Source organism: Thermobia domestica, chromosome 10 (genome assembly GCF_964235325.1).
Source record: "Thermobia domestica chromosome 10, izTheDome1.hap1.1, whole genome shotgun sequence".
Lineage (NCBI taxonomy): Eukaryota > Metazoa > Arthropoda > Insecta > Zygentoma > Lepismatidae > Thermobia > Thermobia domestica.
The window spans coordinates 117,219,724-117,237,644 of record NC_137463.1 but is presented as its reverse complement, the minus strand read 5'-3'; the positions used below and the strand labels follow the sequence as shown (position 1 = coordinate 117,237,644).

At 34.8% G+C, this 17,921-nt stretch overlaps 1 protein-coding gene across 3 annotated transcripts in view; it reads right to left on the bottom strand.

Moving 5' to 3' along the window:
• The window catches only part of BORCS5 (BLOC-1 related complex subunit 5), a 38,826-nt gene extending 21,552 nt beyond the window's left edge, over positions 1-17,274 (bottom strand). The window contains exons 1-4 of one of the 3 annotated variants that reach the window (XM_081728489.1): positions 17,079-17,274; positions 6,930-7,130; positions 5,283-5,452; positions 1,760-1,831 (exon numbers count right to left, since the gene is read on the bottom strand). In XM_081728489.1, the coding sequence (XP_081584615.1) occupies positions 1,760-1,831; positions 5,283-5,452; positions 6,930-7,119 (432 nt within the window). In that variant the 5' untranslated portion in view covers positions 7,120-7,130; positions 17,079-17,274. Of the gene's footprint in view, positions 1-1,759; positions 1,832-5,282; positions 5,453-6,929; positions 7,131-16,957 lie in introns of all 3 variants that reach the window. The other 2 variants (XM_081728488.1, XM_081728490.1) reach the window with 2 other exon arrangements.
• Positions 17,275-17,921: the final 647 nt, after the last annotated feature.

The following is a 17,921-nucleotide window of genomic DNA, read 5'->3' as shown; positions in this document are numbered from 1 at the left end:
GGAATATTTCGACCGGTACGAGGGAACTTCTACTAACTTCGTTAGCATTACTGTTGTAATTTGAAGTAGAAATCCTTCCTGTACTTTACCGATATGTCAACAAGTCCTTCTCAGTAAAAACAATGAATTACAAAACAATAGTTTGTTGATTGTTTTCCTTTCCTAATCTTTTGAGGAGTGTTAAAAAACACAGCAGTTCATCATTCAGCAAATGAGTGTCTGTAATTCAAAATGTTGTGAACAAAGAATGAAACTGTATATATATATATATAACACAGTTCTGACCAGAACAAAATGAATTATTTAATAACTATACGGTTTTTTATTTTTGTTACAGTTTCAAGGACCTAACGTCCTCTTCATCAGACATTGAGAAAAGACAAATGACAGCAAATCTTATATCTTCCTCAGCCGTTAGTTCACCATATAGTTATTAAATAATTAATTTTATTCTGGTCAGAACTGTGTTTTAAATGTTATTGTGATTATCCAGAACCATGGAGTTTATTTAATATATATATATATATATATATATATATATATATATATATATATATATATATATATATATCCTTAGCGTCTATTAGCAAAGGTTTGTATAAGTTGATGCAGGGTTAAAGAAGAAAATGTGAAAGAAGAAAGCATGGGAAGTACAGTGAAGCGAAACGTTTCATATGTGTATTAATGTTGTCTTAACTGTCAGGTAGCGTTTTATATTTATTGGAACTCCTAGTTATGAGTTAGTATGTATGTTGACCACTAAAATTTTCAAAACTTATTGCTGATTTTAATATTTTTTGTAGAAAAAAGACTAAATTCAATACAACACAAAATATTTCTTAAGGCAAAGCTCTTCATTACTGACTAGCCGTCGAAGATAACAGGATTAGTTATTCTAACTATACCAGAAATATAAAAATTCTATCAGGATTCCCAGGGCACATATTGGTGGGTGAAAGTTAATATTAACAAACTGTGTCAGATGGTATTTGTGGTAAATACAGCACCATTTGGAAGCAATTTGAAGATTCTCTCATTGCGAATATCTCTTTCTTGTCAGCTCATCAAGAATCTATAAATATCTATATTTATGCCAGAGTTATACACTGACCTGATTAAAATATCTCGAACCAAAATTAAAGGTCGCATTAGGAACGCCAAGTATAATGATTTTCCAGCTTCGGGATTATCTCACATTTGAAGAAGCATGCCATGAGATTGAAAGTACACAAATATTCGAAAGAACATTTTCATTTCTTGAGAATCAAGTTTTTGTATCATTTATCATAATTACTAGAACAAAGTAATTCTGACACGGGCGCATTAGATAAATCGGATTAACACTACGCCATGAAACTTCATTGTTGCAACTGAAAAGTAAAAGAAAGAAATCTTACACGCTTAGTCATCTCATCACAAGATGTCATATTATACCTACCAGGATGAGGGTATCGGAAGATATAATTTTAATAGTATTATATGCTTAGTTATGTGGGTGATCTCATGCTGTATCTTTTTTTATCGACCTTGATAATGCTGGAAGCTTCTCAGCGAAATTCAAAAACAAGACTCTGTTTCTGCAAGTGTACCCTAGATAGCATATGAGGTTAGCACTCTTCATAGAAGCTAAATGCAGTCTTCAACACTTACCTAAAAAATTTATATTGTATTTTGTAAAATTACAAAGCTGATACATATGACCTTAAATCCCATCACAGAGCCACAATATAAAAATAAAATGTACTACAATTAAACTCACCGGCATAGAGGCCAACTTGTTAGGTCCTAAATTCGGAAATGGCATGGTTGGGCGCAAACTCAGGCTGTTTTTCTAAACACGGCAATTGCCCAACGATAAAACAAAAACATTCAACGTAATTAAAACAGTAAACTAAAATTTGGAAAGTAAAGAAAACTTAAATTAATTTTAAAAAAGAAGAGAGAAATCACAAACTATGGTGTCAACGAAGCATTCAATATAAAGGCACAAACAAGATGTGATATTTACTAACAGTTAGAAAAATATTTTCGAACCTGTTTACACCAGAACTAATTTTATATAAAATTTTTATCAATGTGAGGCTTATTGCTATCGAATCTACTCTGCTAAGATTTTGATCGTTGGTGCACTAGAACTACTACTACGTTGGATGCTCCTCGACCTTTATTCCTGATCCCATTTGCCATAATACGAACGTATTAGAGGTAGGTAATACGAAAATATGTTTAAGATGCATATCAAGAGCATATCAAGAAGTACAAAATAGGTCTTCACTCTACGTATCACAGATTTGATTTGGATAAAAACCCGAGCACGGATCCTACTCTAACATTAGATCCCGTTTTTCACTGTCTCTGTGCTATGTGAGTATTTAAAATTAAAAATCCTACCACACAAAACAAAAGCAGCTTTCTCGTGGATAAATGGTAAACGTTTTCCCCTTTCGCGCAAAAAATTTGGATTCTATTTCAGTAAGATTTCACGTGATTCGTTTCTTACATTATACTAGTTTGGGTTCAGTTTCGTATAGCCTTGACAAATAAAAAAATACCCTACACATAATACTCTCTACCTCATCTTTTTTCATATTTTCTTTGTTCAGAGCTTAATTTTTGGTCACTTAGTGCTGGTACTTTGATTTGAGCTTATCTCTAGGAAAGATTTGGATTTATGTATTTATTAGGTTAACGGTTACGAAGGCGCTATACGATACAGTAAAAACTTTAACCTTAAAATGGTATGCGGCTGCTTCTGCTTTGTCTTGCAGACTCTTAGTATTTCAACGTTTATTGGCAGTTTTAGAAAACCCGGGATAATATGCATAAAAAGCGAGTGCGTTACCTGGCAACCCGCTTAACTTGGCCTCATTTTTGTGAAAAAGCTATTTCACCTGTCACACACGTAATATTTATAACTCTATAAACTGATTAGCTGTGCCTCTTGGAATTTGACTGCACTCAAAAAGCTTTATTATGATCACGCTAGTGGGCGTTATAATACTGTAACGTGCGTTATTCTACAAGATAACTCTTGAACAAATGCGAACTTTTAAATTCTGATTTTTGGAATTGATAGCTAGAGCGACAGTTGATGGGGCAAAACTGCCTATTGAGAAAGTACTTACCCAAAAATATTGAAAGTGCCTGCATTGGTTATTGTTTTTCCATGTTTATTGTCGACCAATGTACAAAAATCTAAAGACCCGATGGGATGTCTTTCTCAATACTTTCTACTCACTTTGCTAACTGGAATTCTGGTCCAGCCACTTGTACGAATATATTGAAGAAGGTTCCGATGGTTCAAAAGCGCTCACCTTGGAGCCTGAAGTCATTGGTTCGATCCCAACTCGCGCCAAGCGGCCTTTGTGATGGACAAACATTGTGGGTCTGAGTTTTCATGGGGCCCTCCCGCTTGCTCCACTTTCTTTATTGCTCTGTTTCTTTCATTATCATTACAGTCTCCCTTTGCCTCAGAGCATAAACGAGAGGCGTTAAACTAAAAAATGATTGAACTATGGGTCGAGTTTGTTTCTTTCATGTACTTGGATCACTTTTTCAATGTAGAGATTACTTATAAATAACAAATAAATCCATGTCGCAAAGTTTAAATAATAATAATAATAATAATAATAATAATAATAATAAATTTTCTCACATCATTACTTTTAAGTTGATTTTCATTCATAGGTTGACTTTAGAATTTGAAAAGTTCCTAAATGTTTCGCTACTTAGGCAAGTAGAATCGGGGGTGAAGAACGGTAAAAAGACAAAAGAATGTATTGTTTGGCTGATTGAAGTTTAATGCCCCTTTCCGACATCCAGATAGAACCAATTTCTTAAATTGGGATCCGAACTACACCTCGGATTTTTATGCTAGGCAAGTATCATTCCGGGATAAAAGTTGTGACTACATGTGCAAAAAAGTGTGTGCTAGCTACTATTTTACGAGGGAAATATGAAAAAATGCTGCACCTATTTTACACTTATCGTTATAGTGGAACAAATAAAAAAAGTAAAAAGCCTTCCAGGTTGGCCTAGCGGCTAGCGCGCGCGGTCCCAGGTTCGACTCCCGGTGGGAGAGCCATGAAAATTTTAAACGAACTACGGGAGTTCGAATTCCACCTTAAACTGTAAGCCCATGTCTCACGCAGACTCGGTGCGTGAACTAATCCAACTAAAAGAGAAAAGAGCGTTTCATATGTAATTAGTTGAGGTCGGATTTAAAAGCATGGAAAACAGGTACTTATAACTTTCAAAAAATAATAAAATAAAATAAAAATACAAATAAACTCCAAATAATGAGCACAAAACATTCAATGACATATATCACTGACATTAAGCCATGCGTAGTGTCCACATAATAGAAACACTTTTCTAGAGAACATCTCAAGAAAGAAGCAAGAAATTATTTCCGTGTATCTAATAAATAAACTATTTACATTTTAAAAAGTTTCATAGAACTAACATGCAACCGTTCGAAGAAAGAAATTATTGGTCACTTTTGAACGAATAGATGAAGTCTTAAGTATAATTTAATTTATTATATTTTGGTAGTTCATCACAAGAAATTGCTAATTGCAATTAGCCATGATACAAGTAGCGATGTATTTTTCAAGTTGTCAACTGATACTTGTCTTTGACCGTCTAAGCCACTAAATAATAATAATAATAATAAATCTGAAACGGTTTTTCTATTTTCACTGATGCAACATTTAACGGACATATGTAAGAGGCACCCACTAACATGTGTATTGGTACACTTTCGCCTTTGAACAGTCGTCCAATTGTCTTTAATATGTCCACGTTCTTATTAGTTGCAATAACCTGTTGACATTTCTTGCGACGACGATCTGTTTAAGTATCGAGAAGAAGCGTGGCCTTGACCTTTGTTTCTGTTATTTCTGAAGTTTTAGGAAGCGACAGGAACCATTATTAAAATAAAATATATATGTGAATTTCTTCCCCCCCCCCCCCATATTTAAGGTATTTAAAACAATTAGTAATTCTACTTATGGGTAATTGCTCTCAACAAAGAAAAATGTCCAGCTTGAATTTTATCAATATTATGCATTGATCTAGAAACAGATTATACTTACATATAATGTGAAATATTGCATTCTGTTCAACTATATCGTATACAGACCCAGTAATCAATTTATATAATTTATTTGACAACCATTAGCTAAATTACTTAGAGGGCTGGTTCCTAAACTATTTCATTGTACAATACTTGCATCTTTCTCTAAAATTAAATAGGAAAAATAATTCAACCTATACCTCACCTGTAACCGTGCAAGGTCTGGATCTTTATCTACTGGATCGACATCAGCAGCCGGCTTTACAACGACAATGTTATGACCCTTTGGTAGCGACTGTTGACGTGTAACGGAACTCTTCCGAGGAGATATCAATTTACCTTTATGTAAATGCTTGTGAGATAGCTTCGGTGAATCTGTTCAATAAAATAATAATAATTACTAATGGCAGCTCATGCTTACACATTACAACGCACAGAGAGTGTTACAATTTCTTTAAACCAAATTTTATAACAATACTAAAGTGATTCTTAAAGTTCAAAAAATAAAATACAGTATACTCTTAGTTATAAAACGTATGGAATACATTGCAGTAATAACAAATTTACTCACATTCTTGTATTCTTATGTCAATGTTTACGTGATATACAGGGTGGCCCTTGGTGTTTACGTGTATACCTTGGTAACTAGTTTGAAGTCCGCCACATATAAGCTCTATGCAAAATATTTTAATCAAGATTAATTTATAATATTACATTTCTGACGTTCTATCCATTCATCTTCAATGCAGCGGATTAAAATTTACGCGTACATATTTTGATTGCGGTGCCTCTGTTCTTTATTTTGTCCTAAAACTTACTAAACACTTAATCCACTTCTACCTAAAGGAGAAGAAGGAGAAAGTAAAAATTCCTCGACAGAAAATTTAACAGGATTTATTTTTAAAGTCTTATTTTGTACGAGTAAGTAATATTATTTTTAGATTTGATAGGGATACATGAGAAGGTAATGGGGGAGCACGAAGTTGAAACTATAGAAAACTCTATTTGCGAAATCGGAAAACAGCGTAACGTTGTGAGAGTAACTCTGGAAAAGCGACTGAAAAAGAACGTAATAAAAGTAGGCTTTGGAAATAAGTTAAACATGTTCTATTCTTGATCCCCCTACCCCCATCTCCTATTTTGCTTTTGTTTGATACTCTGTCTCAGGATGTCCTCTTCCGTGAGGTCTGAATGAAAGATATTTTAGCTCCACATTACCTTCTCTTGAGAAAAAGCATTCGCTGCCTGGCCATAAAAGTAGCTTGGTAAAATCGGTGTCTATTGGGGATATTTCCATGTGTGATGATAAATGAATGTCTTGAATGACGATACAGACTCTAAAACAATTGACATCGCAATGAAACTAATAACCTTAGAGGGAATAACTACTATTCAAGTTTCTAATTTACTTGCATACGCATAATAACTACGTGTCCACGCTAATAAAGAATTTTAATATACTATCAATGAATAGCTAACCAACATTGTTCATTAATCTCAACATGCCAAACAACGTAGCAAAAACTTGTGTAAAATCCAACATTACTCTTTCTTGACAACTGTTCTTTATTTTAACGTACTTTTTTGTTTCTGACAGTAACCATCAACAGACAGGATGCTCATAATTCATTCTGTGACTGGGCATGTGTGACTGATGTATACCCTTCAAGAAAGGTGTGTATTTAATAAGTTCATATGCATGAAGGATGGTCCTAAAGCATGTACACAGTTTAACTACAATAATAACCTATAATAAATCTAAAAGGACCATATGTAAAAATTATGGGAGTAAAATAATAAATTCGACAACAAAAGTTTGTAGAGAAAAATCAAAATATTTCTTTCATCTTACCACCAATAGGCCTGTTAACTGTGTACGAAATATATGGCAAATCTGAATCTGAGCAGATACTAGGTCCAGGAGAAATGCTACCAGGGCGCCCTTCATTATTTTCATCACCCTTGTCTACAGAACCGCCAGGAGATTTGCTATGGTGCTGCCGCGCATGATGATGATTCTGACTGCTTTGCTCAGACCCCATAATTATGTGTTCTGCAAAACAAGAGTTAAAATTTTCGAACTTTTAGGGAAATGAATAACCCATATTAACATTTTACAGTTAAATTTGTTAAGATTTTCATAGTTCGTTTGTCACACTTAGGTACGAGATAAAATGATATGAAATGAAGTTACTTTATATTATAATATACATAAAGTAAAGTAACTTTACTGCATACTATTTATTTTACAGTTTTCATAAAGCATTAAAGTATAATCAAATAAAATTTTACGAAAAAAGTTATCTAAACAATTTACAAAATATCTAAACAAGTTCTAAACAACAGAAATTTCAATAACGGTGTGGGTATCAATAATATATCTTGACTGGGCTGGCTTAACAAGAATAGGATCAAAGAGCGAGGTTTTGTTCTTGCGGCGATTAACAGGTTTGTTAACCTATAAAGACAGCTACTTAGTAATTCTAAACAGATCTTTGAATAATCATAAAATATACTTACAGCTATAGTTAGCTTATATAAAAATTAAAATACATAACAGTATCAATTTCTTGAGTGATAAAGTTTAAAAAGTATGTTTGACACTCCAAATAATTGATTACGATTATCTACAGGTCAGTTTTGTTTTGTTTGCAAAGTTCATGAGTAATCCGTTTTGATTTCGAGTAACAGCTAAATATTAGAATTACGATTGCGATTTAGATTTCTGGGGTGTCAGCATCTATGGCCATGTTGGCCCGTCACGTATGAGGGATGATGTGTGACGTCCTTCGACGATCAAACTACCCGAGGAAAGCGAAGGAAGGAAGCGGCCTGGGACCTATATGTTAGGTCCACTCCGGCATTTACCTGGTATGAATGAGGAAAACAGAAGAAAACCTCACTCAGGATGCTAGGTCTGAAAAAGCTTTTACAATTTTCGGCCGTGTCCCCACCGGGAATCGAACCCAAGACCGCTCGCACCAAAGACGAGTGTTAGCGACTACAGTAAGCGGGGCCACACAATTCAATACGAATTAAAAGTTCAGCAGAAAATTGAATCCTTATAAAAAAAATACGAGGAATTATAACTAGGTACTTAAATTTATACAATAATACAATTATCGAGTGTCGCTTCTAGATTCGTATAGTTAATTTGTATTCGCTGAATATGTTCTTACATGTAGTAAGTACAGACACTTCTGCATTTTTCATACTAGTTGTTCCCACCAGACCTTCGGTTCTACTGCAAAGTGTCCACACGACAGCAACATCTCTTGACAACACAGCTAACGACATCTATTAGCCTCACTTGAGAATTATTGTGAATTCGTGTCTGTAATAAAGCTTAAAAATATCTAAATATTTTCGCCAACATGTTTATGCAACCCATAACTCATAATGTTTTGAAGTTTCCTTATTTTGCTTTACAATAAGGATTCGATATGTCTGAGTTACAGATATTATTTTTCTGTTTACTTTTATGTCTCACCTACACGTTTTGTAGAACTAAGACGAAGACAAATTCCTCATTTGTGAACCGAAATGAAATCTTTAATGTTTCACAATTGTGCTCTTTAGACTACAGAAAACTTACAAATGCAAGTGAATAATAATGTAAGAGTTGATGTTCATGTTATATTTACGTACAAGCAAACACGGTGGCATGAGAGAGCATGAAAATGACGCATAGATGTGTATTGCTGCGTCAAATTGTCTAGGTAATGCTCTTTGTAAATTTTTAAAAGGTTTGGAGCGTTTTAAGTACTTTGTCTATTCTCAACACAAAATTTGGAGTAATACAGACTACAGATCTCGATTATTTTGTAACATCGAAGTGAAACAGTTCTAATAAGCATGGGTTGAAAAACGCATCCTTTTAGAGTTATAAGCTGCCGAAAATGCGAAGAAAATCAAGCTTTAAAAGTCCTAGCTTGAAAACTATGGGACCTATTGCAAGCAGTTTTAAGCAATTACAAAAGAACTGCACTCTTAGATATCCTGTTTTGGAATTCTTCGGCATCGGCGCCACTATAGAGGAAGTTGCGGTACAGAGATACATTTTAAGTACTAATTAAGCTTTAATAATAATATTCACACAGATCACATTTAAAAATCATTCCATTTCTCTGTTACCAATTTAAAATGACTATTATTATCATCTTGCCCTTTTATGTAACAGTCAGTATTATTTTCGGGAGTCATGCAACAACACAAAACATGTTTTATCTTTTTTAAAAAATGATAATGAAGTGATATGAAATTTCAACATTAACATATGGTTTAGTAACGTTTATAAGCAAGTATTTACTATCTTGCTACTCTTTAAGAATTTAAACTACAAAAATTCGTGATACTCTGCAGTTCAACAAGTGAGTTCTGTTCACACTAAGTAACTACATCTATTGATAAACGCGAATGAGTGTATGTAATCTATGGAATACATGCAGGAAAATACAAAAGTTGAACAGATGAACTCTAAGGGAATTGAACCTAGGTCTTTAACAACAGTTGTTCCTCCTCAGATAACAACAATATACTGTACGTAATTGTTCCAATACTTTTTCATGGAATATAAAACAATAGTGGTAAGTGTGAAGACTTAAAATATTTAGAAATGAAATCTTTAAGCTTTACGACCCACGGTTATGCCGGTTAGGCTAAAGGAGACAGTGATGATGAGAGATGAGTGAAATCGTGGAATGAAGGAAGTGGGAGAACCCCGAGAAAACCCACGAGCACGGTGTTTGTCCACCACAAAGTCCACACGGCGCGAGCTGGGATCGAACCAGGGACCCCAAGCACCGGAAGTGAACGCTCTACCACTGAGCCACCGCGCCCCCTTAAAATATTTAGAGAAATATGTTGGAAACAAAGCAAGTTCTTTTGAAATACCCGCAGAATATATAGTTACCAAAGGCCATCTCCTTAGTGGAGGATCAAGAAATTACACACACTACAGGAAACTAACTACATCGTTAATTGTTGAGTAAAGGACTGAAGATACTGTACACTATTACCAATTAGCAATATCCTCTAGCTTAGCACTTGACTGTAGGAATGTAATGAGGGTTAATGGTGGTCCAGTGAAAAAGCTCTCTTCTATAATATGTAGAGCCCTGTATTCGAACCAGGCAGATCTGTGAAGCCACTACCCACAGTCATACACACAAGCTACGAACATCCCTCATTGTGGGTTGTGAATCTCAATATTCTCCTGATGTTTCTGAGATCTTGGTTGGAAAAATAATTCTTCTATTTTGCTCCTGAAAGTTGACTCGTCGATCTCTATGAGTCCAGACATGTAACTTCTGAATTCCTTTCACAAGGATAGTTTAGTTGGACCATTCCACTTTCTGCTGGCGAAATTCTCCAACTTCCTCTTTAAGCAACAGGATGAGGGCTTGATATAGGTGATTTCACCACCCTTGTAAAATCCCCAGCATTCTGAACTGCAGTTGTATTTAGGCTGGAAGGATTATATTTTGTAGCGTGTGCTTCAGCATACTTCTACACCATTGTTAGGCCCCTTCCCATGATCAACAGCACTGTGTATCTACTCCATTGACATACATGACTTCGTCAATTCAGACAGCGGTAAATATTTTTGAAGTGTCTAAAGGGCATCATCAGAAATAATAAAATGATGATCTTCTGCCTATAATTGAGGAGTTTGATGCAATGAGGGCGTAAGACTGAAATATGCAGTTGGAGAAAAACGTTGTTGAAAATTTAAGTAGTGTTTTCTTTCTTACATTGCATATTACATTTTCTTACATGTAATATGCAGCATTTTATTTCGATATTGAATTGAAATGTTACCAGGAGGCTAAACAGGCATGCAAAAGCCACAAATGCGTTTGATACAAAAAGGGCGTAAACTCGCTTACCCCCTTATTACATCAAAGTCCTCAATTGTAGCTGCTGAAGAATTTTGCGTATTGTCAATAATGCATATGCTGTCATGTCCTCTGTCAACACCTAAAACTGCAACACTTGTGATCTTATTTTGAAAATATGTGACTCCTGTAAAAACTGAAACTTGATCATTAACTTTAATGATACCCTTGTAGTTTTTTAGACAAAGTCACAGACCAGTTTTCAGCAAAATCACAGTGAAGCACAAATAGTTGTTCAGTCTCTACATGTCCTTTTACTTCTGAAGTGTGTTGTTGTTGCAATTTCTTCACCGTTGGTATTATTGCTTTCACTGTCCATTTCAAAGTTCGTCAATAAAGGTATCAACGGCAAGAGTTTTCTTAATGAGTTTATTTTCCTTTCAAGCTATACATGTAACCTCAGAAAAATCATTTGCTATGTTTTCCAGACCAAGTGTCTGTAACGCGAGTCATATCTTTCCACCACATTCCTGAAACAAACAGGTCTCTCGTTATACATTACAGGCTACTAATGACTTCATACGCTCAACTGAGGTGTCATATCAAGCCTTCAAATAAGATCTTTAAAGTTATCACTTAAAGTTCAAAATTGACACAATACGTACATAAATAGACATCTCTGGGTTGGTGTGGATGGTTCGTAGGTCGTAGGGCATAAAATTTTGATCTTTCAATGCAGAATACTGAATTGTTCCTGCTTATATATGCAAAAGTTTCTTTAATACTGTGTGTCATGTATCATTTTACTTCCACCACTTTTTCTTCCTTTTTTGTCTTTTTTGTTGGCATTCTGGAGAGAACAGTCCTATTAATCATCTAGATAAAATAACTGTGCAATTTGAACATGTTTTTCATTCACATGATGACCATAATAGGAATCTGGTTTCCCAAACACTCCTTTTCCAGACCTCACATTTCTTGTTTTGCTCCCATGTATTTTGTTGCAGATGGACTGTGGTCATAATTTGTACCTTTTCAAAGGGACACCGGGATAACTGTTAGAACTCGCACCTTTCCACGGTAACATTCACACGATTCAACAGCTGAATTGATGTTTGATACGAATTTTCCGGCAAGTTGTACAAATTTTTGGTTCATTTTCTTCTGAAGATGGAATTTTTACTTTAAAGAGTTTGGTCAGTTTTGATTTTGTGAACTCACCCACAGCCACAGTTGTTTTCTTGATGCATATGGCTTACGACTCTACTTCACTAACAGGACTAACACCAACCTCTATAGCTGACTGATTCAGGTAATGTAATTCCTCTTATGCAAACACAAAACCTTTATCACCAAAACCATGGGAGAACTTTTCTTGTTCAGTTAGGGTCATAGTTGATATTCAGTCAAAGCATTTAAACACAGAAAGTAATCACTGGAAACATCTTAAAATGAGCAGTATTATTCCCAACCTAAAGAAAGTCGTTTTCTATATCACCCTTTTATCGATGTGCAAATAGTCAGTATACTTCAGTCTCGTGTGGCTCCAGCAAGAAGACATTTCAAACTGAGTCCTGTCCACAAAACATTCTAGAACACAGTCAATCAGAGTGATCTTCACAAAGGCTTACAGGTATTGTTGAATCAAAAATTTGGTGAACTGCTCTTTTTGTTTGCTTGTTATCAACTGAACTGTGAATTCAATGTTAAATGAAAATGCCCTTTCTATATGCTACACATACAATTATCTGGATAGTTCCGAATGTTCTGTTACATTCTTGAACTATGTGGGTTATTCCCGAATGCTCTAGAAAATTCTGTTATATTCTGGATGCTTACAAAAAGTTCTAGAAGGTTCTATTATATTCTGGAATAATTCGAATGATAGCATATTGTTTTAAAAAGCCTTTCATGATTTAGAAGATTCTATGTAAAGAAAATCCAGAAGAATAAATCCACTTTAATTTATCGTTTTTATTCGATCACATTGGTCCGAGAGTACATTTTTACACAACCATTATGAAAAATTCTAGAACCAAAGTGGCGTGCTCTCCTTTTCTAGATACGTAGTACTCTTCGAGATAACTGCTGTAAAATTCTCAGAATTTCCGCAATTAGTATTTCTGAGAAGAAATAATAATAATAAGAAGAAGAAGACCTGCAAGCAAGACATTAGCCACAGAAGTTAAAACAACAATATTATTTGTAAAATCTGTTAAACTCAAAAGTTGAGTTCTTTTCAGGGAATGTAGCACTGTACGGTACTTATCAACAGTTACAAAATCAAAAATTTGGGATTGACACTCTTGAAAAACACGTACACTTTTCATTACATATATTTCTGACTTTTCAAAAAAGCTACAGCACGAAAGCTCAGATACACAGACGGAGGATATCAATTGAATCAGTAAATCATTATCTTATACAAACTTCATATTTTGCCGAAATTCGCGCGTGAGAAATGGTACCCCTGTACCTGAAATTCGCTCCCTGTATCTTTCTTTGAATTATTTTGGACAAAAAAAAATATTACTTTGTTCTGAATTTTAACGCCTGTTAAATTCAATAACATCTGTGATTATCAAGGTGACCTCTCTGGCTGAATTGATAAGACTATGATTTTACATAAAATTTATTTTGAGACGTAATGAGGTTCATTAGTCAAATTTTCTGATTTTCACCTCTTTATACCAAGTCCCCTCGAGCCCAAATGATGCACACAATGGTTATGTCACACGTATATATAACGGTGTATCTCAGTAACTACTTGGAATATGACATCGGATCTTCATCGTATTATCCAACTTTACACTCTCTTTCATGTTAGGTGAGAATCTTTCCCCACCTCACGACACTCCAGAACCCCACGTCTTAATTTGTTTGTAAAATCTATTTTTGGAACATATGCTTTGATTTTGGAACTTTTAACCCTTATACCCAAGAGCCAAAACCCGACTCCACAATTTTCGACGACATATTCACAGACAACATATATTACATTTCCTGTGCGAGTTAACATATTTAACCTTGAAAATTTGAAAATAAACAACATTTCCGAAAAGACCGAAGTAGAATACGCTCATCTCCAGGGTTGGCTGGTTTCTTTCTTTCTTTCTTTTTCTTTTTTTTTCCGAGAAAGAAAACAACGTTTAAACCAAACAAAACACGAAAAATGCTTTAAATCGTGTGACCTGCATGGTGACGTTTTCACATTCTCGGTCGAACCATAACCGAGAGTAATCCAAGTAGTGGTTCGGATGTCACTTTAAGCGAAAGTCTTCTTGGTAACCTCAGTATATTTCTGCTTTCCTGAATGCCTGTTGTTTTATAACGAAGCGAAGGCTGCTTAAATATATTGATAGAAATTGGCAAAATTTATCGACTGCCTATGTAGCTTCTAACATTAGTTTGGATTGAACTTTCAGTTTTAATTTTATTGAATGATATCTACATACTAAATTTGCAATTCAATACCTCAGTTTTGGAGTACTGATTATGATAACGTTGACCATAACATTTTACATGCAAAGCAATAACGGGATTTTCCCGTTATTGCTTTGCATTTAAATAACAGGATTTTCCCGGTGGCTAAGGCTAGAGTTTCCCGATTTAAGAAATTTAAGGAACCGGACCACCCAACTTCATAATGAAACGGGAGGATTCCGCTTTAAGCTATTGTGACCCCTTCCACCATAACCCCGTTGTTGCATAGTAATAGCAAGGCAAAACAAACTTATTTCTGTCGATATGTAATATAAATACACTAAGCAAATTATTTAAGCCCCAAAAAAAGTTTTTTTTTATTCTTTTTTTAATGTTTTTGCCAACCCTGCTCACTTCTCGCAAGTAAACAATAGCTGCCTTATGAAGGATTGGGGTTAAATTCCGTTAAGACCCATCGAGATTACTTACATCGTGATAAAACAAACAGAACCTAAATTACCCCATCCGAACATGTGTTTTATTAGCTGGCGGGAGTTAGAGAAATTTTACCGAGGATTGGATCATGGACGGCGTTTACTTTTGTTGTCTATTTTCTTAACTACCACTCAACACACAGCGATATATTACCTACATAAATTAATCTAATTCGTTTTACCTGTAAATTTTCCAAATTCTAGATTCCTTATTGTAAATGGGCACCAAATATTTAACGGATTTGAGAATTTTATGTGTATTTAATTTTATTGCTTTTTAATAAATGGCACAAAGCCACTGCGTACAACACACATCAAGATAAACGGAATCAATCACACATCAATTATCTTTCCCAAGAACCAGCATAATGCGATGAAAAAGAACTGATAGAAATTCTAGTGAAAATATTATATGAAAAATTGCCATAATTTCAGGCTGAAACATGGCTGCTTAAGAAAAGGGTTATAAACACCTAAGATAGGCTAAACCCTTCTTCTGCATTTTCTTAACTCAGTGACTTGAAACAGTGCATACAAACACACATGCAATAGTATTCCAATCTCTACACATTCCATAAGGAAAAGTGTACGGAAAATACTAACATCCTACACAAAATAACGTGGGTAAACTTTACAATTCACACTCCAGCTCCAGTAGGACCGCTTTAAGAGTATAGAAGAATAAGGTAGGGTAGGGCAGGGTAGGGTTAGCTTAGGGTTAGGTAAGTTTGGACCTATTTTAAAATTAATAATGTAATTTATCGTTTTACCATAAGGATACGAACTGCAGCGGGCATTGTAAAGTTAACCTAAACATATTTCAGGATACGTATCGAAGAACTACTGAGTTCAGAAGCTATTCTGCACAGCTTCCCAGTGATAAGCAGAGTCCAATTCTATGCAACTGTATTTAAATCACAAATATGGTGCAGTTTTACTATACGGATCCACAGATTGTAAACTAAAATGTATGGACAATTTTGGATGAGACTTTAATTTACCCATTTTAAGTCGAGAACAGAACCCAAAGAACGCCTGCACGGTTTCTAACCCGTTCCTATTGCTACTGCTTATACTATGGATTCATATAGTAAAACTGTACGACAAATATTACACACTAATGTAATGACTGTACAGTTTTACTATACAGATCCACACAGAAATTCATAAAAAAAAACATACTTCTTTCTCCATGGTTTCATTTATTGTAACCTTCAGCAATCATTTTCAAGGTGTGCTCTTGCATTCTCCGGTACTGGTTCATTTTAACAAGTCTTCTCCAAAACAGCAAACAACGTGTAATTTTACTACACGGATCCATAGTATAAGTAGTAGTAATAGTAGTAGGATATAGTATACATGAAGCTGCATCAGTTCCCGAAGGGGCAGGACGCTCATACTTTTAGGGATTATTCATTGAGTATGTACGAACTTACAAAGCGACTTTTATTTACTTATCGACTGATACGAAAATAAAAGAGAACGTACCTGTACTTTATATCTGCAGGTGTAGTGCCCTTGTACTTTATCTATGACTGTGTATGGGGGGGGGATTTAACGCATATCACATGTCTTGTGAACATGGATACTTCTTACTTTTGCACTACGTAGAAAATTTATGGTATTTCATGTAGAAGTGGTAATAGAACACAGAAGAAACGCAGATCAAGAACGGTTAGTAGTACTAGGAATGGGTTAGAAGACCCGGAGGGGCTGGTTGGGTTCTGTTCTCGACATAAAATGAGGAAAGTAGTGACAAACTTGCCAAACTTTTATGGCAGCTTATGGAATATTACGTGCATTTCAGATTCGATTTTAATTTCTATATTTCCACGCAAATCCGCATCTCAAAGGTAAGTGCACACCATTTTCATTACTTATACATACTACTGTATTAAAATATTATTAGAAATTTCTTCTGTAAATTTTATAATCTATGAATCCGTATAGGAAAACTGCACCGTAATGACAATACTTGCTTTACCTTCCACCGCATTAATATCAACTACGGAAGTAAAACTTGTCAAATGAAAAAAAAAAAAAAAAACCAAATAATTGTTTTATACCCCTCCGATGAATGATCTCCGCTACGAGATGAATTAAGTTTTTATAATACGAATACAAACCTTAGGTACGATAATGTAGTCTAACGTTGCTTCAAATAATATAAAAGGTACACGTATTTACATCGTAGACAAATTCAAACGTCAAATTCAAGGTACACAGAGAGCTTGAATGCTACCCTACCAGTATTCGCAACAGGTATGCAATCTCAGTTTAATAATGGTAACATGATATCCAATGCATATCAAATGAACTTAATATACACATCTTCACAATCACGTCTTATTTACGTTTTCAAATCGTTTTACATACTAATCACCTATACAAAACACACTTTACGCAGTGCGGCCATATTCGATTTGCTTCTGTCTGTAGCAGCGTTGCCAGCCACTAGACGTTTCACATTAATCCAAAATATATTGGTCATTTAGTCGTTACAACTGAAGGAAACAATAGTCGAACTCTATAGTATGGCACTATGTCAGAACGTCTCTGCGTCAGACCCACTGTATTTCATGTTTCAATACCAAATTTATCTCCGTAAATAATTCTTGATAATTTTTAATTTTGAAAAACTTCTGTCTGCTGCAGCAGTTGTGACAGGAAGTGTGAGGTACAGCTGTAAGTTAAGCGAGCTTTACACTATAGGATAGATCCTAGGAAATCTCTTTGTCCTAGAGTCAAAATCTCAACGTGTATGGCATCAGATCGCATGTCATTCTTTGTGTTCTGAACGATCCTATGAGATTTCTCTTTTAGAGCACGCTCTATTTTGGAAAGAATATTTGTAAGCTTTCGATTTAAGCGACATCTTGTGAGAGAAAGTGAAAACAAAACAAGTAAAAACACAACTGATGAGGTATCTTCTGATCGTGCAGGTTTACTTTAGGTGTACCACTCGATATAATTGTTGAAAAATTATAATTTATCACTGTTTCCTAAATGATTTGCGCTGACCGACATGAAAATTATTCACATAGCATAGATAAAATCCCTCAAGGGGACCATCTAAAGCAACTGTTCAGA